The 25,267-nt window shown below is 42.3% G+C and overlaps 1 protein-coding gene across 2 annotated transcripts in view; it reads left to right on the forward strand.

The window, feature by feature from the left end:
* Nucleotides 1-25,267, forward strand: part of MTF1 (metal regulatory transcription factor 1) — a 50,591-nt gene that overhangs the window by 7,159 nt on the left and 18,165 nt on the right. For both annotated transcript variants that reach the window (XM_002811022.6, XM_054555077.2), the window contains exons 3-7: nt 12,821-13,059; nt 14,216-14,347; nt 17,238-17,311; nt 17,778-17,914; nt 20,685-20,762. In XM_002811022.6, coding sequence (XP_002811068.2) covers nt 12,821-13,059; nt 14,216-14,347; nt 17,238-17,311; nt 17,778-17,914; nt 20,685-20,762 — 660 coding nt within the window. The remainder of the gene's footprint in view (nt 1-12,820; nt 13,060-14,215; nt 14,348-17,237; nt 17,312-17,777; nt 17,915-20,684; nt 20,763-25,267) is intronic.

Raw genomic sequence — 25,267 nt, forward strand, 5'->3', positions numbered from 1 at the left:
TCCCAAATTTGTTGAGTTTCTGCTGTGTCTTCGTACAGCTTTTTGATGGAGCTTCAAATCTAGGTGAAGAGTTAAGCAGTTAAGAGTCCGTTGTGGTAGATACTTTAACAGAGGTGTATTCGAAGTGCTGTGTGCATGCTGAGGAGAAAGTGGCTAACTCTGCTCCCCCCACCCTCCAAATGGTGATCCCATTTGTAGGAATCAAGAAAGATGGGAAAAGGAAAAAGCTTTGGTGGGGTAATTAGTGAGTTTGGTAGGAGTGTATTGAACGTATAGTCCTTGGAGAAAAGTAACATGAACAAATGGAAAGCTCATTGGAAACGTGTATCTGAGGTCAAAGAAATGGTTTGGAGTTAGAATAGTAGTAGAAAGGGGCCTTCAAACTGTGGGTAGTTTACTTAAGGGAGAAGTAAGAGTTGGCCTGAGAATTTAAGGGTTGGAAAGAGAAAGAGGAACCCAAGAAGATCACAGTAGTCAAAGAGATGGGTCGACTGCAGTGTTGTGGAAGCTGAAGGAAGAGAGTGTCAACAAATGAGCATATTCCTGTGTGACCCTGCAGAGGGATTGAGGAGCCCCAAAGAAGCCATTAGTTCTGCTGGTTGTGCAGTTGTTCACGTATCATGAGAAGACTTGCAGCAGAGCACTGGGGCTGAAGCCAGGTTTTGAGTGATGAAGAAGTGAGTGAGTGATGAGGAAACAGGAGGCAGGAAATGTCAAGTTGGCTTTTTTTTTTTTTTTTTTAATAAGTTTGGTAGTTAGAGGAAGAAGAGTGATGAGGCAGTAGTAGCTAGCTCAAGGGGATTGAATCATTTTTGTTTAGCATAGGTAATTTGGACATGGTATAGGACCTAAACTTTAGGCCATCCTCCATTAATGATTATTGTGTGAAAGTGTTTCATGAGCGAATGTTCGGGAAACATTAAGTTAAACCAAGACAGAAATTTGTTGATTAGGACTTCTCAGAGCCTTTGATGTGCCAACAACTAAGAAGGAAGAAAACACAGAATTTTTCAAATGCTTTAAACTTGAGAAACCATTTTTCAGATCTAATTTCCAGGGATCAGTGTTTTGTGGAACACATTTTGGGAAATGCTGATCTAGGCAGAAGAGGAGAAGATGGTACAGAGGGAATGATTATACAATCAGTGAAAAGCTGTCACTTTTCCACTTTGTACTATTCAAATTGGTTTATTCTATTTGCAAGTCTGCTTTGCCATTCATGTCTTCAGGTCATTGATAATCATATTGAATAGCACAGGGTCTAGGATATTATGAGCACTTTGTTCAGTTTGCTGGGGATTTAGCTCACTCCACTTTCCTCCCACCCACATTTTCCCATGCTATCCATGAGACCTTTGTGGAAGATGCTATATTTTTTTTTTTTTTTTTGAGACGGAGTCTTGCTGTCGCCCAGGCTGGAGTGCAGTGGCATGATCTCGGCTCACTGCAGGCTCCGCCCCCTGGGGTTCACGCCATTCTCTTGCCTCAGCCTCCCGAGTAGCTGGGACTACAGGCGCCCGCCACCTCGCCCGGCTAATTTTTTGTGTTTTTAGTAGAGACGGGGTTTCACCGTGTTAGCCAGGATGGTCTCGATCTCCTGACCTCGTGATCTGCCCGCCTCGGCCTCCCAAAGTGCTGGGATTACAGGCGTGAGCCACCGCGCCCGGCCGGAAGATGCTATATTCTTGAAATCAGTAGGTTTGGGGTTGGGTGGAGATTGAAGGAGAAGTAGCAGTAGCTTTAGTCTTTGAAAATCTTGCTTAATGACCAGACATTCAGGAGGCTTGCCTTCCTGAAGCACTGTCTTAGCTTAGCTTTTGTTTTGGCAGTGATTTTATTTTGGCATTAAAATCCACTTACTTGGCCTGAAGAGGCTGATGTTTATGACTACTCGATAACAGACTTCATGATCCTTTAGCTCTTCCTTACTCCTTTTCCTTTCATTTTTTTCAGCTTGGTTTTTGTTTTTTTCTTTCCCTCCATGCACAGGTGTTACTCTTGAGAAATCAAATCATTTGATAACTAGTTGGTCTTCTTGGCTTCCCAAGCAGCTTATTTTCTGAGTCACATTTTAGCCTGAATTTCCTGTTTACTCCTGGTTTTTTCATTGTTTCATATAGTGTGGAGTTGGCTTACCTATTACTTCATTTTCTTTTCTTCATGCTTGTCTTGTGCAAAAAATAAACCAACCAGAACCTTGCCACAGTTAGTCTTTTCCTACCACAAGGCCACTGGTCATGCTGACTCAAATTTCACGTATCTGATTCTCTTACTTGTTATTTCATTACTGTCTCCCTACTGATTTGGTAGCTTTGAGATCTGTCTTTCTCCCTCTCTCTTTCTTTCTCTCTCTCTTCCTTTTTTCTCTCTTTCTCTCTCTTATTCCCTTCCTCCCTCCCTTCCTTCCTTCTTTTCCCTTTCTGTCTTTCTTCTTTCCTTTCTTGAGACAGGGTCTCACTCTGTCACACAGGTTGGAGTGATGACAGTGGTGGGATCGTAGCTCACTGTAACCTCAAACTCCTGGGCTCAAGCAGTCCTCCTGCCTCGACCTCCCAAAGTGCTGGGATTATAGGCATGAGCCATGGCACTTGGCCAGCTTGCAAAATTTCTAATAAAAATATTTTCATTCTGCCTAAAAACAAAAGCTTTTTTTTTTTTTTTTTTTTTTTTTTTGGTTGAGACGGGTCCATTCTGTAGCCAGGCTGGAGTACAGTGGCACGATCATGGCTCACTGCAGCCTTAACCTCCCAGGCTCAAGACATCCTGCCACCTCAGCCTCCACAGTAGCTGGGACCACAGGCATGTGCTACTGTGCTGGCTACTTTTTGGTTGTTGTTTTGGTAGAGAGGGGTCTCACTATGGGCTGGTTCCAAGCTCCTGGGCTCACGCAATCCTTCCACCTTGGCGTCCCAAAGTATTGTGATTACCGGCGTGAGCCACCATGTCTGGCCCTTTAAGGCCTTTCTACTCCAAGTCTCTAAGCAGCTGTGTCTTGTTGTTTGTTTGTTTACGTATTTTGTTTTATTTTTTTAAGACACTGGGTCTTGCTATGTTTGTCCAGGCCATGATCATAGCTCACTGTAACCTGGAACTTCTGGCCTCAACCAATTCTCCCTCCTTAGCCTCCTGAGCTGCTGGGATTAAAGGCATGAGCTACCACACCTGGCAACTGTGTTTTCTTTAGTTGGTTTGTGCAGTCCATTCTTGAATCTGTGCCCTTCCAGAGAACCTGCCAGGACTGTCTAGTTACCTGTACATCTACCTCTGTCTGAACTACATTGGTGATGTGATACATCCTCCATGGCTAACTGACCTTGCCAGTTTTCTATAGAGTAGTTGGCCAAGGAGCATGAAAAAACCCTAGGAATCATATGCCAAATTTATTCTACATGATGCACCAAAGTATTCCAGCACATTGATTAGGAAAGGTATCATTTTCTACCAACAAGCACAGTTACAGCAATTTTTTTTTTTTTTGAGATGAAGTCTTGCTCTGTTGCCCAGGCTGGAGTACAGTGGCATGATCTTGGCTCACTGCAACCTCTGCCTCCAGGGTTCAAGAGATTCTCCTGTCTCAGCATCCCAAGTAGCCAGGATTACAGGCATGTACCACTAGGCCTGGCTAAATTTTGTATTTTTAGTAGAGATGGGGTTTCACCATGTGGGTCAGGCTGGTCTTGAACTCCTGACCTCAGGTGATCCACCCGCCTTGGCCTCCCACAGTGCTGGGATTACAGGTGTAAGCCGCTGCGCCTGGCCTACAGCAATGTTTTTAGGCTGCTTGGTATATTGCTTCTAGACATGCCATGAACTAATCGCATGGCCAGTGGCATTCCAAGAGGAGAGTTATTTCTTTTAGTGTGACAGATTTTAAGTATAAGAATAACAGGAAAAATCTGACTCCAGTGTTTTGGAGCCTTTTTGCAATGTATGTCCTTTACTTTGGGAGACCTAGTTCCAATCTCATGCCTCAATATAAATTCCTCAGGCAGTGGAATAATCCACTCAGACAAACCAAGATGTTGTTGACTCTCCTAGAGGGGAACTACCCACTTTTTAGTCTTTGCATACTGTGATTACATTTCTTTGCAGGTTCCCTTCTGAACTCTGATGGCTTGTAAGTGTGAGGCTCTGTAGGAATCCAGAGCAAGAAGCATTTTCCATTTACCCCCATATGAAGCCATTTTATCAGTGTGTCTGCATGTGTATTATGTACCTCTCCTTAGTAATCAGCATTTCCATCACTCAGGTCCACTGGCCTGAAAAAGGGACTAGACTGGTTTTGTGTACAATTGGGTTTCAAACTTGGTGCTATAGGAATTATAGGTCTCGATTTACATTTTACATAGTTGTACATATTAAGTACTGCCAACATTTTGCTATTATATGACATTGGCAAAAGAACCTGAATTTTATTTTTTTCCCTTCTTATTTAAATCAGGCTTACTCGTTTCTTCTGTGATGTGCAAAGGGATAGTTTCAGCCTAGGTTCCAGCTTTGTTCTGTTATGTACTAGCTATGTGGCCTTGGGCAAGCTGCTCTGTTTCTTTTTTTATAAAATTGAAATAAAAATATCCCATTGCATTTTGTAAAGATTAAATGAGATTTATTCATATGTAATATGTATAAAACATTTAGCATAGTGTCTGGTGCATCATGATTGTTCGCTGGATGTTCATTTGCTTTCTTTTCCTCATAGGCCCCCATGGTTCTTGAAGGAGGTAAAGAGGTAATGTCCAGTTTAACAAGAGGTTAAAATGTTCTTTGTTAGGCGCTCTTTGGGAGGTGTTTTCTCCTTGAGACAAGCTTACATATAAATTGTGATTAGGTTCCGGGATAGCCCATAGAAATCTTGGTAACCCCTAATTAGCTGAACGGTTGTATTAATACTGCCATGGAACATAAACCACCATTTATAACTGTGTTTTATTCATTTAATTTTTTGAGACAGGGTCTCACTTTGTCACCCAGGCTGAGTGCAGTGGAGTGATTATGGCTCACTGCAGCCTTGACCTCACCAGCTCAAGCGATCCTCCCACCTCAGCCACCACACCTGGCTAATTTCTTATTTTTTTGGAGAGTCGAGGTCTTGCTGTGTTGCCCATGCTGGTCTCGAACTTCTGGGCTCAAGCAATCCTCCCACCTCAGCCTCCCAAAGTGCTAGGTGAGCACTTACAGGCGTGAGCCACCTCACTGGCCCATACAACAGTATTTTAAAATGAGAACCTGTTTGTAGTCCCCTGCAGGCGTTCTGTGGATACCAGCTTTTGCCACTCCTCTCTCTCTTATACTTGGCTTCCTTTGACTTAGTATCAGGCCACTGAAAATTATTTCCATGATGGGCATTTGGGGCACCAGGCAGAGCTAAGGGCTCTCAAAGAACGAGGACTTCTATTATGCTGGCAATGGTGGCAGAGAGAGGAAGATGGCTGGCTGTTGAATACCTGCTATGTACCAATCACTGTTATGGGCTTTAATATAGTTTTGTATTTAATTTTCACAGCAATCCTATAACATAGATACTATTAGCCCCCATTTTACAGATGACAAACTGACGCTTAGAAACACACAACTAGCAACTGGTAGAACTGAGATTTGAACTGAGGACTTTCTGGATGCCAAAGCCTATGCTTTCTACCATCACACACCACTTTTGCAAAGATACAAGAATCAGGTATTGAGACCTGTTGGCTGTGAAAAGGGCTAAGAAATGAAGGGACAGCAGCACTTGTTCTGTAAGGGTAAAGGTTTGAGGTGTGGGGAACAGCTGGATGAAGTCAGCTCTCATGGTGGGGGATGGGAACCCTGAGGTCTACAGGGTTCTTATATTTCTGAGCTTTTTGGTTGTCCATTATGGAGAATAAATGATACCAGTGCCAGTGTGGGGAATGGAGTCGGACACGGAGAGGGAAGGGAAGTCCCTAGTGATGGGGAGGAAAAGGCAGTTTCTACAGCCATAACAGCCAGGCCAGTCATTTATTTATGAGAATATTCATGTGCTAGGTGCCCAGAAGCAGGAACTCTCTTGTGGAATAGGGGGCTGTAAATATGTGTGTAAAATCTGCTTCTCACTTTCACTTTCCTTTCCTCCAGGAAAAACCCAGCCTTTTTTCTTTTTTCTTTCTTTCCACAGGTATTGACTTTTTTCTTTCTCTAATTTTTTAAAAAAATTTTTGCCTTCTGGGGTCACAGTGTTTAATTTTCTCACTTTTGCTTATCCCATTCACCTTTCTTCTCTGATTCTGTTACCTTAACAAGTCAATCATCTTTGTTAAATGTTTCTGTATTCTAGAACTGCTCAGAACACTTTGTAAATCATCATCAATTCTCTGAAAGCTCCTACTTTGTGCCCATTACTAGCATGAGGTGCTATCCTCAGTGCACCTAACCTGTGCTCCCTCCATGTTGCCTAACAGGGTAATCGACAGCTGTTTGAGGCCACTCAGGAAGATTAAAGTTATGCTTAGAGCCTGAAGCTCTTTTGGAGGAAAGCTTTTTTTTTTTTTTTTTTTTTTTAAGTGACATTATGTTCATATTATAGATACTCTCGTTCCTTTTTTTTTTTTTTTTTTTTTTTTTTAAATGGGGTCTCACTCCATCACCCAGCTGCTCATGTCTTTAAATTCAGGTTGAGGATCACCACCTTCAAGAAGCCTTTCTAAGGTCATTGAAGTCTAAGTTAGATGTTTCTTTGATATATTCCCATAGTATGCTGAATATCTGTTATCAGTAAAACTTCTCAAACCATATTGTTCTTGTCTGATTCTCCTTTTGACTTTCAGCTCTTTGAGAGTAGGGACAATTTTTTTTATGTATTCCTAGCAGCCAGGACAGTATAATTTCTGGAACATAATTTTTAGGATGTATGAATGATAAACCTTAGTTGTATTGAAATGTTCCAAATGTTGCAATACCTCCTGTATGTAACCATGAAAACCTACACGTTTTTGCAACTTCCTGCTCTGATCCAGTTTGAGGAGGTTTAGTTTTCCCTTTTTGTGAAATTTTGTGCTATTTTAAAATGATTCTGAAAGACACAGAATAGTGACTTCTTCTCCCTCCAAATGAGATGAGAGATTACTCATTTATTCAGCATTTTATGGGGGGAGCACGCATTTGCTTTGACAGTCAACTGTCTCACACCCTACTTTTAAATACAAATATTTTCAGGCCGGGTGTGGTGGCTCATACCTGTAATTCCAACACTTTGGGAGGCTGAGGTGAGAAATTTATTTGAGGCCAGGAGTTCCTGACCAGCCTGGCCTAACATAGTGAGACCCCATCTCTACAAAAAATAAAAATATTAGCCAGGCATGGTGGTACATACCTATAGTCGCAGTTACTCAAGAGGCTAAATAGACTGCTTGAGCCCAGGAGGTTGAGGCTGTAGTGGGCTGAGATCATGCCACTGCATTCAGCCTAGGTGACAGAGAGAAACTCCATCTATTCAATCAATCAGTCCATCAATCAATCAATCAAAATCCAACAAATACTTTCCCCAATCTGTGTCCTCTTCTAACTTGCTATCCACCCCCCCGCCCCCCCACTTTATCTCCTCAGCCAGGTTTCTGGAAAGTAGTTGATATTCATTGTCTCACATTCTCACTTCTCTTCCTACCATTCTAGTGAAGCTAGTTGTGCTGAGGCAATTATGACTTTGTGAGTCAGCTAAATCCAAGAGGTGTTTTATCAATCATCTCTGTTACATTTGACCTACTTGACCATTCTCCTTGAAACTATTCCTTTGTCACATGTCACTTGTAGTCCTTGTCATACCTTTTCAGTCCCACTGGTTTTGTTCATTTGTTCATTCATTCAAAAAATACAAATCAAGCGCCACTTCTCCACAAGGCTAGTCCCGGAAGTTGTGTCAGTGAACAGGATAAACGTGGGCCCTGCTCTCATGGCGCTTACAGTCCAGCCGGGAAGTAGCTATTCACTCATTTAATTGGACAAATATTTATTTAGTGCCTGTTGTTTTTCAGATACTGTTGTGCCTAGCTATGAAACATAATGATGTAAATGGTTTAATCATGTAATTATTGCATCTTAATTTTATCATGTGCTTTACAGGAAGCCCTGAAAACCTATAATTAGGATACCTATTCTAGTTTGGGATAGAAGTAAGGGTCAATCAGGAAGAGTTCCTAGAGGAAGGGTCATTTAATGGAGGCTTGAATTGTGCAAATGAAAAAACATGAATGGGAGTAGAGTTTGGCAGGGCAGGGAGACAGGAGGGGGTAGTTAATTATTTATTGCGGTTACTTATAAAGTTAACAACAGCTGTAGCATCTTAAGAGTGAAATTCTGCTCTTATCATTCAGCGTTGTTGTAAGCTTTATGATTGAGACATGCAGACTCCTTTATCCCAGCATCCACAGTCCCAGTTCTCCTTAGTGGTGAGTGATCATTTTCAATTCTCTATCTGGCAGCACAAAAGAGGTTTTATAGTCTTGTTGGGAAGTCAGAATATATGCATGAGACAATAATTAACAGTATAAACTAAGTGTCAAATGAGTGGTATAGTTAAGTATTACTGGCATTTAGAGAAGGGCACTGTCATGTAGACATGGAATGATGATGAAGGAGCTTGTAGTTCCTGAGGCTTGCGTTAAAGGAAGAGAAGGACTCAGAAAAGCGGAGAAGAAAGGAACTAGGCATTTCCAGTAGAGAAGGAGAGAACAAAGTCAGGGAAGTAGGAATTCAGTCTTGCAAATGGGTAAGAGTGTACTGTTGCTTATAGGCCTAGACAGAGTCTTCTGTTTGGCTGCTTACCAAGCAATGTGATAGAAGACAGAAGCAGCCCTGGAAAGATCTTTGAATGTTAGGCTAAGGAATTGGGACTTTATCATTTGAGCAGAGAGATGGAATGTGTGGAAAACTGTTTTAGACTTAATTTGGCAACAAATGACTGCAAAACTAGGTCCTGAGACATGAGAAGAATGCCTGGATTAGTGGTTCAATAAGGAATTCAGTTTAACAAATATTTATGGAGCTTCTCCTGTGTGGCAGTGGAAAGAGAACACAATGAACAGGTGAGAGCACTTGACTAAGGAACCTAAAGACTTGTGCAAGATCAGATGGGGGAGGGGTGGGAGGGGAGACAGGAGGAGTTGGGGCCCTCCCTACTACCCTACCCCCACAGGTTTCAGAGGTTAGCATACTGTGGCCCACAGGCCAAATCCATCCAGTTACTTGTTTTTGCACAGCCCTTGAACCTAAGAATGGTTTTTACATTTTTAGATGATTTTTTTAAATCATAAGAGTATATCATGGTATATGAAATTCAGATTTTAGTGTCCATAAATAACGTTTTTGAAACAGAGCCTTGCTGGTTCATTTATGTATTGTCTGTTGCTGCTTTAACGTGAAGAGGTGACTAGTGACACAGACCGTAGGGCCCACAAAGCCTAAACTATTTTTTGTTTAGCCCTTTACAGAAAACTTTGTCCATCCTTGAGTCACAGTCATCCTTACCTCAAATCTCTTCTCTGAAACTAAATGCCCCTCTCCTACCTGAGGCTTTCCCCTCCTCCTGGGCTTTTGAATCTTTCTCTTCTTTATTTTCCTCCTTAAATCCTCAACTTCTCCTTCTTCCAGGACTTTTCTGCCTCCAAATATGTTCAAGAACTGACTTACTTAAAAAAAAAAAAGCCAGGCCAGGCGTGGTGGCTTAACCCTGTAGTCCCATTGCTTTGGGATGCCGAGGTAGGAGGACTGCTTGGGGCCAGGAGTTCCAGACCAACCTGGGCAACATAGCAAAACATTTAAAAATTAGCTGAGTGTGGTGGCATGTGCCTGTAGTCCCAGCTACTATGGAGGATGAGGAGGGAGGGCCACTTGAGCCCAGGAGTTTGAAGTTACAGTGAGCTGTGAATACACCACTGCACTCTAGCCTGGGCAACAAAGACCCTGTCTCTTAAAAACAAAAACAAAAAAACTTTATCAACTCAGGAGTTCACTTGTGCTGCCATACTTCATCTCTAGCCTCTACCTCCACTTCACCTTTCATTTAGTCACCTGCATCCAGACCCTGACCCCCAGTAGTCTGCTGAAACTAGGCTTGCTAAGTCATTAGTGAATTCCTAGCTGCTGGATCCAGTCACTTCCCCAGTCTTTATCTTCCTTGTTTTCTCTGACATTTAACATGTTGATCATGTTTCCTTGAGACCCTTTTTCCTTTAGCTCCGGTGACATCATTGTTCTTGGTTTCTCTGTCTCAAAAAAAAAAAAAAATTATGTTGAACAAAAGTGCCAGAATTCAGTCTTCTGCTGCCAAGTCTAGTGCTTCTTCTGCCGCATCAGTATAGATATGAGGAATCTTTGGGAGATGAGAGACAAAATTTGGAATCCCTACACCTACACTTAGAGGTTAAGGGAAAGAAGTATCTCAGAGAAGGAGTTAAAGAGTGCCCCAAGGCATTACTATGTTGTGAAGGACAAGTTTTCAGACATTGAGGGCATCATCAATGAGATATGTTTGCAAATAGTCAAGGAAAATAGGGAAGGACGAAAGAGTTTGACTACTGGGAAGTTAAAAGAATAATTTCATACAGTGAAGCCATCTTGCCAACTGGTTAAGAAATACATGGGCATTGATGGAAATGGTGTCAACTGCCATTTTTTAAATTTTTAAAAATTATTTTTCTTTGTTTTCTAAATCATCCAGCCCAAAATGTTATTATTATTGTTATTTTTTCTGTCATCTAGGCTGGAGTCCAGTGGTGTGATCACAGCTCACTGCAGCCTCGGCCTTCCAGGCTCAAGTGATCTTCCCACCTCAGCCTCCTAAGTGCTGGGACTATAGGCATGTGCCACCACGCCTGGCTAACTTTTGTATTTTTTGTAGAGATGAGGTTTTGCCGTGTTGCCCAGGCTGGTATTTTCTTTATTAATATTTTTATTTCTATTATTGTTTATCTAGTTTTTCTTCCCCCTTTTTTTCTTTTTTGAGGCCAGGTCTGGTTCAGTCTACCAAGCTGGAGTGCAGTAGCAATCATAGCTCACTGTAACCTTGAACTCCTGGGCTCAAGCAGTCTTACCTCAGCTTCCCAAATAGCTGGAACTATAGGCACGTGTCACCATGCTCGGCTGATTTTGTGGTTTTGTTTGTTTTTGTTAGCGACAACCTTGCTGTGTTGCCCAGGTTGTCTCAAACTCCTGGCCTCAAGTGATCCTCCTGCCTTGGCCTCCCAAAGTGATGGGATTACAAGCATGAGCCACCGCACCCTGCCTTCTTTTTTTTTTAAACAGGCTCGATTCACTTTATTTTTCTTGTGTAAAATTCCTGTGTTATAGCCACAGTTGGAGCCTGGGTCCTCTGCACAGAGACTCTGGTGTGGGTCTTGATGAGGTGGTCAGTGAATTCCTGACAGGGAGACTTGGTGAATACAGTCTTTTCCCAGAGATCAGCGGTCAGGTAGCTATAGGTCTTAGAGGTGGCCTAAAGGGTGGCTTTGGTGAAGTTGTCCAGGGTAGCAGTGCAGCCCCTGGCAGAGGTATAGCAGTTGTCAATACCAGCCATCAGCAGCCATTTCCTGGGCACGGGCCAAGATGATGCCATTGTCTTGGGTGGGGTGGGGGAGGGATAAGGCGCACCAGCACAGAGCCACAGCAGCCTGTCACCTTGCAGGGGACGGCGTGGGGCTTGCTGATCTTGTTCCCCTAGTGGCCTTTCCAAACAGGAACAGTGGAGAGCTTGACCAGGATCATGGCCCCTTGGATGGCATTGGCAACCTCCTTGGAGCACTGAACATCCAGACCGATGTGGCCACTGTAGTCCCCAATGGCCTTGAACCTGGTGTGCTGGCCAGCGCGGGTCTGCTTTTGCAGAGGTGTAGTCTTCAAAACCTCATCCTCGAGAGGTGACCCCAGCAAAAAGTCAATGATCTCATACTCCTTAATGGGCAGGGAGAAGAGCTAGACCTTCTCCAGGGACTTGATCTTCATGTCCTGGACCAGGCAGCCCAGCTTGGTGATGGGCATCCACTCCTTGTTCTCAGCCTTGCCTCTGAGAGCTCCATGGCCTCAGCCCTGGCTCCAGGCCAACCACAGCCATGACCCTGGCCCCAATATCACTGCCAAACAAAGTCTCTGAGGAAGCTGCTGGGCCTCCCATTCCAGGCCCTCCACTGCACTAGAGTCATTTGCCATTTGATATTTGTTGGAGAAGCAGCTTTTTTTTTTTTTTTCTTAACCTTCTACCATGACGTGAAGAATTGACTCCCCTTTCAAGAAGTTTGATGGTGAAAGGAAACAAGAGGCTGGCAGTTTGAGAATTATCACATCACCAAATCTTCCAAGAAATTTGCAATATGTTGTTGTCATTTTGTAGGCTTGAAAATATGCAGTGGAAACAATCTAGGGAAATATGTTTGATGATTAAGTATGTAAATTTCCAGATGTTTTAAACTCAATTTAATATTGGTCAATTCCAATCAAGTTGTAGTTCTGGAGGTCAGGGTGTTTAGTCAAGCCTTAAAACAAAGTTAAGATCTTATTTGAATACAGGTAGCTGTAACAGTATAGTGAACTTTTAGTGGATAGATGTATATAGAGTCTGAAAACATTCTTATATTCATTTAGAATATTTATCTACATATAGACTTATTTCTTCCCCGTAAATCATTATGTGTTGTCTAGGTATGATTTGATCAACAATAAGGTTTTTCCACTTTGCTGCTAGAGGCTGTTTTCTGTGTTTATGATGAAAACCCAGTTGTATTGTCCACAACATCTCTTGGGAGCTGAGCTCTGGGTGGGGGAGTTAAGCCCTGGGCAGCTCTTTTGTCCTGTTGATGAGGTGTCTTCTGTCTGCCAGGTAAAGCGGTACCAATGTACCTTTGAGGGCTGTCCCCGCACCTACAGCACAGCAGGCAACCTGCGAACCCACCAGAAGACTCACCGAGGAGAGTACACCTTTGTCTGTAATCAGGAGGGCTGTGGCAAAGCCTTCCTTACCTCTTACAGCCTCAGGATCCACGTGCGAGTGCACACGAAGGAGAAGCCATTTGAGTGTGATGTGCAGGGCTGTGAGAAGGCATTCAACACACTGTACAGGTCAGTCTCGTCTCCAATGCTCTGCCAGCCTCTGACCTTGACCTTGTTGTGACTGCAGAGCTCTTTCTCCTTGCAGAGGAGAGGTACTCACTTTCAGGGCTTTAAAAGAGCGCAGCTGTGTTCAACTACGTAAAATTCATTTCTGCCAGATCTCAGAAAATGAAAGAAAAAATTTTAAAAATGCATTAGAGAAACTTGTTACTTAAAGATGGACATATCTTGGGCTGGTTAGAAGCGACAGTACATTTGTGTTTAGATTTGCATCTCATGGAGCAGGATTCTGGCCTGGGCATTTCAGTGCTTGGCATAGAGTGCTATCTCCCCTTGGCTCAGAATCTTTGTACTAAGGCTTCTGTCCTACCTCAGCTTGAAGGACTTTTCTATCCTGAGAAATGGGGAGTGGCCTATTCAGTAGCCAATTCTCTTTTTTACGTTTGTATCAGGAGACTTAATAGTCTTCAGTATTGAGTATAAAGTAATAGAAATAACAATAGCTAACACTTAAAAAGTACTCACTGTGTGCTAGGCATGATTCTAAGTGCTAGTCCCCACAACAACTGATAAGTAAATGGAAGCACAGAGGGGTTCTATAACTAGCTCAAGTTTCCCCATCCAAGCAGGATGTGGGGTCAGGATTTGAATCCCAGGAAGTCTGTCTCCAGAGTCACACTCATACCACTATGCTATTCTCTGCATTTCTTTTGGGGCAAAATATGTTGGATACTAATATGTTATGGGTATAGAATTCTTTGCACTTGATCCTGAAGCACATTAAGCTGGCATGGGGAGGTTCTGTAGAACTTTATGACAAAGGGAGGCCGGGCGCAGTGGCTCATGCCTGTTATCCAGCACTTTGGGAGATCGAGGCAGGCAGATCACCTGAGGTCAGGAGTTCGAGACCAGCCTGGCCAACCTGGTGAAACCCTGTCGTACTAAAAATACAAAAATTAGCCAGGCGTGGTTGTGGGCTCCCATAATCCCAGCTACTTGGGAGACTGAGGCAGGAGAATCGCTTGAACCCAGGAGGAGGAGGTTGCAGTGAGCCGAGACTGCGCCATTGCACTCCAACCTGGGCGACAAGAGTGAAACTCTGTCTCAGAAAAAAAAAAAAAAAAGAATTTTATGACAAAGGGAATTTCTCTGGAATATTTTGCAGGCTGAAAGCACATCAGAGGCTTCACACAGGGAAAACATTTAACTGTGAATCTGAAGGCTGCAGCAAATACTTCACCACACTCAGTGATCTGAGGAAGCACATTCGAACCCATACAGGGGAAAAGCCATTTCGGTAGGTCTTACTGTTTTCTGTTTGTCACTGACCAGGTTTCAGCTGGGGGTCTTGATATATTCTGGAATTTTTCAAAAGAGAAAGAAAACTCCCTTTACTAGCTCTTGATTTAGCAGTGTTAGCTCACCCCAGGATAGCTATAACCAGCCACTGCAGATTAGAGCGGTGCTGATGGAGTCCAAGAACATCCTTACTCTGTGGATGATGGCCTTTCTGCCTCATTTTTTCCCATTTATTTCCAAGAAGCATTTGTTGAAACTCACTTATGTGGTGGGTACTTTTATTAGTGCTAGAGAAATACTCAGAAGCAGGCCTTCTTCTTAAGAACCTTTGTCTGGTGACAAAAACCCACAAATTTGTGGATAATATCTGAGGCTGCAAGATGGCCAAAATGCCTTAAGCCCAGAGGAGGGATACCTACCTAAGAATCAAGGAGGGGGAGAATGAGGAGACAAGAGAGGAAATGAGAGGTAGGGATGCTTAGCTTAGTGGTGCAGTTGTTACTTGTTCAAGTTATTGCTTTGTAATATCTCATGTGTGTATACACAAACATATAGGAGCATCCATTTTTATTCATATATGTCAACATATGTATATCTAATAGATACATGTATTATAAACTTGAAGGAGGGACTTGGGTTATCTGCTTTCTTCTCTGCTCATAGTATGTAGCATGATTCCGGGCATTCAATAGGTATTCAAAATCAGCTTTGGGATGATTATATGACATTTTTAATGAGATAATCAGTTTGTAAGGATTTCCCCTAAATGTAATATAGATAGATATATTGCCGAAAACTGCCCATAAACAATGTCTTTGAGGCCGGTCATGGCGGCTCATGCCCGTAATTCCAGCACTTTGGGAGGCTGGGGCAGGTGGATCACGTGAAGTTAGGAGTTTAAGACCAGCCTGGCCAACATGGTGAGACCCCATCTCTACTAAAACTACAAAAATCAGCCAGGCGTGGTGTCACGTGCCTGTTGTCCCAGCTAGTCTGGAGGCTGAGGCAGGAGAATTGCTGGAACCAGAGAGGCGGAGATTGTGGTGAGCCAAGATTGTGCCATTGCACTCCGGCCTAGATGACAGAGTGAGACTCTGTCTCAAAAAAAATAAAAATAAAAAAAAATAAACAATGTATTTGAATTTTGGCAGGGGATATCACAGTTATATTCAAGGCATTAGATCTGCTACCTGTTCCTTCTTAAACCACTCATTTTATTAGGGTACTTAGAAAGAAAAAGTCGTTAGAGACAGTCAACTCTTAGATGCCAATCAAATGGAATTGTGGGCTGGGCTTATGTCTGTAATCCCAGTGCTTTGGGAGACTGAGGTGGGAGGATCACTTGAGCCCAGGAGTTCGAGACCAGCTTGGGCAACATAGTGAGACCCTGACTCTACAGAAAATTTTAAAATTAGCTGGGAGTGGTGGCGCATGCGTGTGGTCCCAGCTATTTAGGAGGCTGAGGTGGGAGGATTGCTTGAGCCTGGGAGGTCAAAGCTGTAGTGAGCCATGGTCATGCCACTACACTCCAGCCTGGGCAACAGAGAGAGAGCATGTCTCAGAAAAAAAAGGAATTGTGTTTTTAAGTTACAGATGCATTCCTGAGTCATGATCCCTTTAAGGGCAAGAGTAGTTAGATTGTAATTGGTTACTCTACAGATGGATGCTGTGAAGCTTAGGTTATTTTTCCCCCCCCCGTAGGCTGCTGAGAGGACTCTGATTTCTATCCAGTCACATGCATTTATTTCTGTGATGATTAAAACCGCATTTTTCTTGAATATTCAGTGAGACTTTAGACATGATGATGATTGTATGTAATTAAAAATGAAAATGCTTTAGAGAAGCTTTCTATTTAAAGAAATAAAATATTTTGGTTTATAAGAAAATGCATTCATTCATATAAGTAATTAAGGAATGTCTGCTATGTGCAGGAACTACAGAAAGCTACGTGGATCCTGTACTCAAGTAGTTTACACTCCAGGAGAGCAGATACCAGATGTATCCACAGAGAAAATAAGATTGGAAATGAGAGGTGCCATAAAATAAATGTAAAGAAAAGCCTTAGGAGTTCTGAGGAGGGAAAGATTCCTTTTAGCTTTGGTTATCAAGACAGTAAAAGAGAATGAAGTAGATCTCAACACACAAGATTATAGATAAGTTACTTGAGCCTATCTTCTGATTGATTTTGTTCTTATGTTATATTTCAAGCCATGTGCATATTTGAGAGCCACTTTGCTCACTCTTGATATCCCTAATGTTCCACTGGCATTTTTTTCATATGGACTGTCACTGTCAATAGAGGTCTGTTAAGTAATTCATCAAAAGACTTTTGTTGACAGGGCTCTCAACATGGGCCTTACCTGTAGGACAAGAAATACTTATCCTGGGCTCTCAGTTCCCTCTGATCCCAGATATGCCACCTTACTTTTTCAAGAACCTCTCATCATTCCCATCTTTAAAACCAGTGTCATTGATCTGATCTTAGTGTTCTGAATATTTGTTTTAGTTTCTATTTATAAGAGATGTTCAGAGGCCAGGCGCAGTGGCTCACACCTGTAATCCCAGCACTTTGGGAGGCCGAGGCGGGCAGATCACGAGGTCAGGAGATCGAGACCATCCTGGCTAACATGGTGAAACCTTGTCTCTACTAAAAATCCAAAAAATTAGCCAGGCATGGTGGTGGGCACCTGTAGTCCCAGCTACTCGGGAGGCTGAGGCAGGAGAATGGCATGAACCCGGGAGGCGGAACTTGCAGTGAGCCGAGATTGCGTCACTGCACTCCAGCCTTGGGGACAGAGCGAGACTCGATCTTAAAAAAAAAAAAAAGATGTTCAGGATAAAGGTCTATTAGCTAATGACTCCTGTTTCTCTTTCCTTAACAAATTTAGGTGCGATCACGATGGCTGTGGAAAAGCATTTGCAGCAAGCCACCACCTTAAAACTCACGTTCGTACACATACTGGTGAGTTTAGGCCAATTTTTATTTTTTATTTTAACCTTCATCAAGCCTGTAACTATCAATTTTCCATTGAGACCTGTAGAGCTAGGTGGATATACAGAGATATAGATCCTTTATATATTCGGGTGAGCCTAATTAGCTCAGCCTTACCTAGAATGTTTAGGTTTCTTTCAGAGGCGGACCTCAGGTATTCAACCTTAAGAAATGAAACCAATACAGAGACACTCAAAAAAACAACCTGTGAGAAACAAATCTACTCTTTAAACTTCCCAGCAGCAGGCATTCCCAATGCTTTGCTCAGCATTGAGTTTGAGGACTGAGATGATTAATGTGTAATTTATTGAACTTTTAACAACTGTTACCCAAACTCTCTTAAAAATACTTACTTACCTCTATTAGGGAAAGGTAGATTTCTTAATCCAGTGAAATGACTTTATGGTACATTAACACTACTTTGTTATTCTTGCAGGTGAAAGACCCTTCTTCTGCCCCAGTAATGGCTGTGAGAAAACATTCAGCACTCAATACAGTCTCAAAAGTCACATGAAAGGTCATGATAACAAAGGACACTCATACAGTGCACTTCCACAACACAATGGATCAGAGGTGTGTAGTGTTTTTGTCTCTTGATCTGGGTACCGCAGAACATCAATAGTTGTTTGTGTATCACAATCAAAGGTTAAAATGTCTTCTCTGTGTATCTGTTAGTGAGAGGGAAGAAGTCAGGGTCAAGATCAGTGTCTTGACTTGTGTATTTAACCACCTACTCGACGTCTTCACCCAGATATCATCTACTCTGTCAAACTTAACATGTCCAAACCTGTTCTTCCTGCAGTCTTCCTCATCTTGGTAAATGGCAGCTCTGGTTTTCTAGTGGCAAAGGCCAAAAATCTTATAGTCACTCTTGACTCTTTTTTCCCTCACACTCCACATCCACCAGCAAAGTCTGTCAGCTCATCCTTGATAATTTATCTAGAATCCGATCACTTCTTCTGATTACTTTATTCAGTCTACTATTGTCTTTTTGCCTGGATTATTGCAATAACCTGTTAAGTGAGCTTCTTAGGACCTTTTCGCCCTTTTCTGTCCACTCCACAACAGACTGTCCTACATATATCAGCCAGAGCGATCTTTCTGAACCATAAAGCAGATAATGTCTGTCCTCTGCTCATAACCCACAGTAGCTTTTTAAATTTTTATTTTATAGATTTTTAAAAATTATTTTAATAGAGATGAGGTCCAAGCAGTCTTTCCCTTCCCCCACCCCCGCCACCCCCACCCCCTGTCTCAGCCTCCCAAAGTGCTGGGATTACAGGCATGAGCCACCCCACCTGGCCTCCAACAGCTTCCTGTATCACTTGAAGTAAAAGTCAAGTCTTTATAGTAGGCTATAGGGCCCTACACATTCTGGCCTGGTTGCTTCTCTGATCTCATCTACCTCACTTTTATTTTTGTTTTATTTTATTTTATTTGAAACAGGGTCTTGCTCTGTCCTGTAGGCTGGAGTGTAGTGGTGCAATCTCTGCTCACTGTGACGTCCACCTCCCTGGCTCGGGGATCCTCCCAACTAGCTGGGACCACAGGCGTGCACCACCACACCCAGGTTTTTTTTTGTATTTTTAGTAGAGATGTGGTCTTCACCATGTTGCCTGGGCCGGTCTTGCACTCCTAAGCTTAAGTGATCTATCTGCCTTGGCCTCCCAAAGTACTGGGATTACAGGTGTGAGCCACTGTGCCCTGCCTACTTTTCTTCCTCTCACTTCAGCCATATGGTTCTCTTTGTGGTTTCTTGAACCAAGGAGTGTCCACTCCTGCCCCTAGGCCTTTATACTTGCTGTACCCTCTGCTTGGAACATCTTCTCTAGATATGTGCATGGTTGATGCCCTCTTTCCTTCACTCTCTACTCAAATGCCACTTACCTAGAAGGGCTTCCCTAACCACCCAATAAAAGAGCAACTCCTATCCCAGAGTTCCCTACTGCCCTTACTCTCCATAACACTTATCCTCTCGCACACTGTATATTTATTTGTTTTTTGTCCTCTCTCTCCACTAGAACGTAAGCTCTATGTGGGGAGGAGTTTAGTTTGTTCATTATTGTATCCCTGGGCCTGGAACAGTGTCTAATACATAGTAGATGCATTACGAATGTTTGTTGAGTGTGTACATGAATAGGAGCATCTGAGGTAAGCAGGGCTACCACCTAAAGTGTGAATTGTGACTGGCATTCTGGGACTCCAGGGTTCACTTAGCCTGGGCAGTGGAATTTGAATTCTAAATCCCCAGTACCACTCTGAGTAAGGAGCCCTTCAGTGCCCATGTGGGAAACACAGTGGTGGAAGGACCATTGACTTTTCAGTCAGAAGCACTGGATTTGTCTTCTGCTAATTAGCTGTGTGTTTTGGGGCACTTGATTCCTACTGTCTGAGCATCAGTTTTCTCATATTTAAAATGGGAATATAAGTTTGTGGCAATTTGTTACAAAAAGAATAAAAACTGGGGATATAGAGTAATACTTCCAAGGTTTATATGAATGGCAAATGAGGTCATGAGAAATCACTGTAAATGATGAGACCAGGTATACAGATAGTATTAATTTCACATTATTATAGGTTTGTTACTTTGGAGCCTTAGTCATGAGATAATGTTAAAACTCTTTATTATTATTTTTATTTTTATTTTTATTTTTTTTTGAGACAGAGTCTCACTCTTGTCACCCAGGCTGGAGTGCAGTGGCGTGATCTTGGTTCCCTGCAACCTCTGCCGCCCAGGTTCAAGTGATTCTCCTGCCTCAGCATCCCGAGTAGCTGGGATTACAGGCGCACACCACCGCGCCTGGCTAATTTTTTTTATTTTTAGTAGAGATGGGGTTTCACTATGTTGGCCAGGCTGGTCTCGAATTCCTGACCTTGTGATCCACCCACCTTGGACTCCCAAATTGCTGGGATTACAGGCGTAAGCCACCACGCCCAGCCTCTAAAACTCTTTATTAATCATTTTTAAGAAATGTAAGATATTCTTCTAAGAATATCAGGATTTTTAAAAATTAACTAATTCATGGGTGGGGCGGGGGAGGGATAGCATTAGGAGATTACTTAATGTAAATGATGAGTTAATGGGTGCAGCATGCCAGCATAGCACATGTATACATATGTAACAAACCTGCACATTGTGCACGTGTACCCTAGAACTTAAAGTATAATTTTAAAAAAATTAACTAATTCATTTAGCCCTTGCTTTGGTTGGCTTATACTTCTTCAGATAATACATGTAGACATGTGGAACATTAGGGACTTTGTAATTAAATGTCTTGTTACATGATATGCCACTGTAAATCCTGATTTTTGTTACTCAATTAGAATTTTTTCTCTTTCACAGGATACAAATCACTCACTTTGTCTAAGTGACTTGAGCCTTCTGTCCACAGATTCTGAATTGCGAGAAAATTCCAGTACGGTAAGTGTACCTGTAATACCAGTGCTAGAAAAATAAGGGCAAGAATTAAGCACTCCCTTTGGTGGGAAAATTGAGGCAGGCCAGTCTTTGAGGTTTTCTAGATTTAATTGTGTTTAATTACTGACCATGTAGGATTTTTTCTTCTTCTGATAAGAGTTCTATTAGAGGCTGTTCTCTCTGAGGCCTGATTCCTTTTGAGGCAGGTCACTCACTCGGTAACCTGGCCCCAGAAAATTTCTTTTTTTACTCATTTAGCAAATATTTATTGAGCAGGCACTGTGCCAGTACTGAGCTTATAGTAGTTAAAAATGTTGGTGTAGTTTGTCCTTGAGGAACTTAAAGTCTAGTACTGTAAGACATAACCAGAATTCTAGTTTCTGGACTTTCTCAAACCCTATCTATATGACCTGGCTTGGTCTTTTCCTTTTTAATTTTAATTTTATTTATTTATTTTTTTTCTGTGCCATGGGGAGAGAAAAATTTCCCTTCTTTAAGTTTATTAGCTTTTTGAAGAAAACCTCTTACACATATACAGACCTCTATCTGCTAAAGGACAAGCTCACTTTATCTTAATCTGATTGCTTTGATTTAAGCTGTTAGGAAATTTGACTGCCATTCCCATGGCTCCATGATGCAACTTACAAACCAATGCATTGAGTCTGAGCTTATGCAGCCTCCTCCATGTTGAACATGAGAGTTTTATAGTATTGCTAACACTAATTTTGAGTTTGGGTTTTTTGTTGTCGTTTTTCCTGGTAAATAAATATAGCATAGGCTAGATTTTCTGTGATTATGTGCATAATGAATAAATATGATGGGAAGTATTTGAACAGAGACTGAATGATTCAGGAATGCTGTGAAAAAGTGGTTAGTGGAGTCAACTACAGCACTTCTGAAGGTGTAGGTTCTTGGGCCTCCCCCCAAGCCTGCTGAGTCAGCTTGTCTGATCGTGGCATCTGAACCTGCATTTTTATGTAAGCATGACAAGGCCTAATTCTCCTTCTGGTAGTGGCAGAGTTGCTCTTATGAGACCAACTCTCCTGCAGAAAACAGCTAAAAATTCTAGACAAAATATAAAAAACAACTGCGGAAAGGCACTGGTGAGCAACCAATAGCAAGCAGAGGTAACCTTGGAAGAAGGGATTTCTTGGAAGATGGTAAAGGCACTGGGTAGGCTTGCAAGTTTTATGGCTTATCCACCTTGGGCAAGCCCCAGTTGGCACCCAACGAGGCAGCCAAACTCATAAAAACTCAATCTTACTGGCTTGAATAACCAGAGGACAGAGTTCAGGGTGGCCACAGCACCTGGAAAGTGAAGGCAGGTAGCCTGGAAAGGAAAGAGTCACTAAGGGGGAGCCCCAAATTCTGTGTATAAACTCTCTCCGAATCTCTGGCTGACCCCTGCACCATGGATGTGTGGGATAGACTCTAAGCAGCCCAGCCAAGGCTAAAGATGTACACAAAGATCATAGCTGCATCCACTGCAAGGGAGACGAAGTTAATGGAATATTCAGACAAACAAGTCAACACACTTCCAAGAAGCGTAACAGAGTCCGGAGTCTCTAAAATATATCATTTGTAGTGTTCAGAGCAATCCCAAATTAGTAAACACGTGAAGAAACAGGAAAACATGATCTCTCCACAAGAGAAAAGGTAATCTGTGGAGATGGACCCCAAGATGACCCATCTAATGTTAAAGTTAACAGACAAAGATTTATTTTATTTATTTATTTTTTTTATGGGACAAGGATTTTTAAAAGCTATTATATGCTCAAGGACATAAAGGAATATGCTTGTAATGATAGAACAAATAGGAAATCTCAGCAGAGGAATAGAAACTGTAAAAAGTGTACCAAATGGAAATCTAAAACGGAAAAATATAGCTGAAATAATTCACTGGATGGGGCTTAACAGCAGATTGGAAATGACAGAAGAAAGAATCAGTTGAGTTGAAGATCAATCAATAGAAATGAACCAAACTAAAGAACAAAGAGAAAAAGATTAAATGGGTACATCACATGATTTTTATGCGTATTCCTGTTTCACAACTAATGTTCTAAGAGAAATTTCTGCACTGGGTGGTCTAGATGCCCTCAAAGCTACCCAGCCTAAGATTTCTAGGAATAATATCCCTTTAACATGTAACTGTGTTAAATAGCTTAGGAGTGTATTCTCCAGCCAAGACTATGACATAAGACTAAGGAGCTTTCTGGAGCCCTAGGGTCACCAGGAAAATACCCTGGCATAAGGGGACACCAAGTACTTATAAAAAAAGGGAAGCTTTTCCTATCACAATTTATATAATCAAGAGAGAGAAGCACTATCCCTTGGGGTTTAATTATAGATTATACTCCTGGTACCCAGTGTTTATCTCAGATGTGGAAATTGATTTTAGCCTTTCAAACTAAGGCCACAATTTCTTGAAGCAATAGGATTAATTTTTCTTTTTTCTTTTTTTTTTTGAGACGGAGTCTTGCTCTGTCGCCCAGGCTGGAGTGCAGTGGCGCGATCTCGCCTCACTACAAGCTCCACCTCCTGGGTTCACGCCATTCTCCTGCCTCAGCCTCCCCAGTAGCTGGGACTACAGGCGCCCGCCACCACGCCTGGTTAATTTTTGTTGTATTTTTTAGTAGAGACAGGGTTTCACCATGCTAGCCAGGATGGTCTTGATCTCCTGACCTCGTGATCTGCCCTCCTCGGACTCCCAAAGTGCCGGGATTACAGGCGTGAGCCACCGCGCCTGGCCAGGATTAATTTTTCTTTGCTTGAAAAAAAAATTAGGGACATGTGCAGTGGCTCACGCCTGTAATCCCAGCACTTTGGGAAGCAGAGGTGGGTGGATGGCTTGAGCCCAGGAGTTTGATACCAGTCTGGGCAACACAGTGAGACCGCATTTCTGGTAAAAATAAAATATTAGCTGGGTGTGGTGGTGGTATTTTCTAATAAAAATATTTTATTTTTAATAGAGACCTCATCTCTAGTAAAAATAAAATATTAGCTGGTGTTGTCCCAACTATTTGGGAGGCTGAGGCAAGAGGATTGTTTGAGCCCTGGAGTGAGCCATGATCACACCACTGCATTCCAGCCTGGGCAACAGAGCAAGACCCTGTCTCAAAAAAAAAAAAAAAAAAAAAGAGAATCAGGACTTGTTAAAATCAAATAGTAAATTTATATGAGATAATGATTTTATGGGTTTCTGAGCAGCCCATATGTATGCATGTCCTAGAAATGAACTTTGGTTTGCTCAGATCTTTTGTTAGAGGAGAGTTGAAGGTGCTAGGGAATGGCCTTCTCGAAGCCTTTTGGCTGCTAAGCTCCAGGATCCATCCTGGTCCCAGACAGCTACCTGTATTCTCCTCTTCTTTGCCCTTTGCTCTTTGCTCCTTGCTCCAGGCCTGGAAAGCTCAGCCTGTTCTTGTCTTCTCTACTTGTGAAAGTTGTTCCTACCCACTTTGCTCCCAGCGTTTTTGCCCTGAAGCTTGGCAGGGGCTTCAGCATTTTCCTTTTTTTAAATTTTAACAAGCTTTTTATTGAGGTACAATATACATACAGAAAAGCACATGTATTATAAATGTACAGCTTGATGAATCATCACAATTCATCACACCCATGTAACCAGCACCCCAGTCAAAAAGAACATTCCCAGCCAGGCGTGCTGGCTTATGCCTGTAATCCCAACACTTTGGGAGGCTGAGGTGGGCGGATCACCTGAGGTCAGGAGTTTGAGACCAGCCTGGCCAACATGACTAAACTCCGTCTCTACTAAAAATACAAAAATTAGCCGGGTATGGTGGCGGGCGCCTGTAATCCCAGCTACTCGGGAAGCTGAGGCAGGAGAATCACTTGAACCGTGGAGGCAGAGGTTGCAGTGAGCTGAAATCGTGCCATTGCACACCAGTCTGGGTGACAAGAGCGAAACTCCGTCTCAAAACAAAAGAAAACAAAATAACATTCCCAGCACCCCAGAGGCCCCCCCCACATACCCCCAAAAGCCATGATCTCTCCCTGCAGACAACCACTCTTCTGACTTCTAACAACTAAGATTAGTTTTTCCTGTTTTTTTTTTTTTAATGCTTTTATGATGGGAATCATATACTTGTTTATGTGTGGCTTTTCTTCTCATAACATTATGTTTAAGAAATTAAGCCATATTATTACATACAGTTACAGGTCACTCATTCTTCTTGTTGAACAATATTACACTAAGTGAATATACCACAGTACACTAAATGAATATACCAATATTTGTTCTTTCTCCTGTTGGGCATTTGGATAGTTTCCAGTTTGGAGCCATTATGAATAGTACTGCTGTGAACATTTTTGTACATATGTTTTGGAGGCACACAAGCCCATTCCTTTTCTTTTCCCTAGTATTATTGAGGTATTAGGTTGGTCAAAAGTAATTGCCATTGAAAGTAATGGCAAAAACTGCAAATACTTTTGCACCAACCTAATATCATTGACAAATGTAGCTCATTCCTTTTTAATTATGTTACTACCTATAA

Source organism: Pongo abelii, chromosome 1 (genome assembly GCF_028885655.2).
Source record: "Pongo abelii isolate AG06213 chromosome 1, NHGRI_mPonAbe1-v2.0_pri, whole genome shotgun sequence".
NCBI classification, from domain to species: domain Eukaryota; kingdom Metazoa; phylum Chordata; class Mammalia; order Primates; family Hominidae; genus Pongo; species Pongo abelii.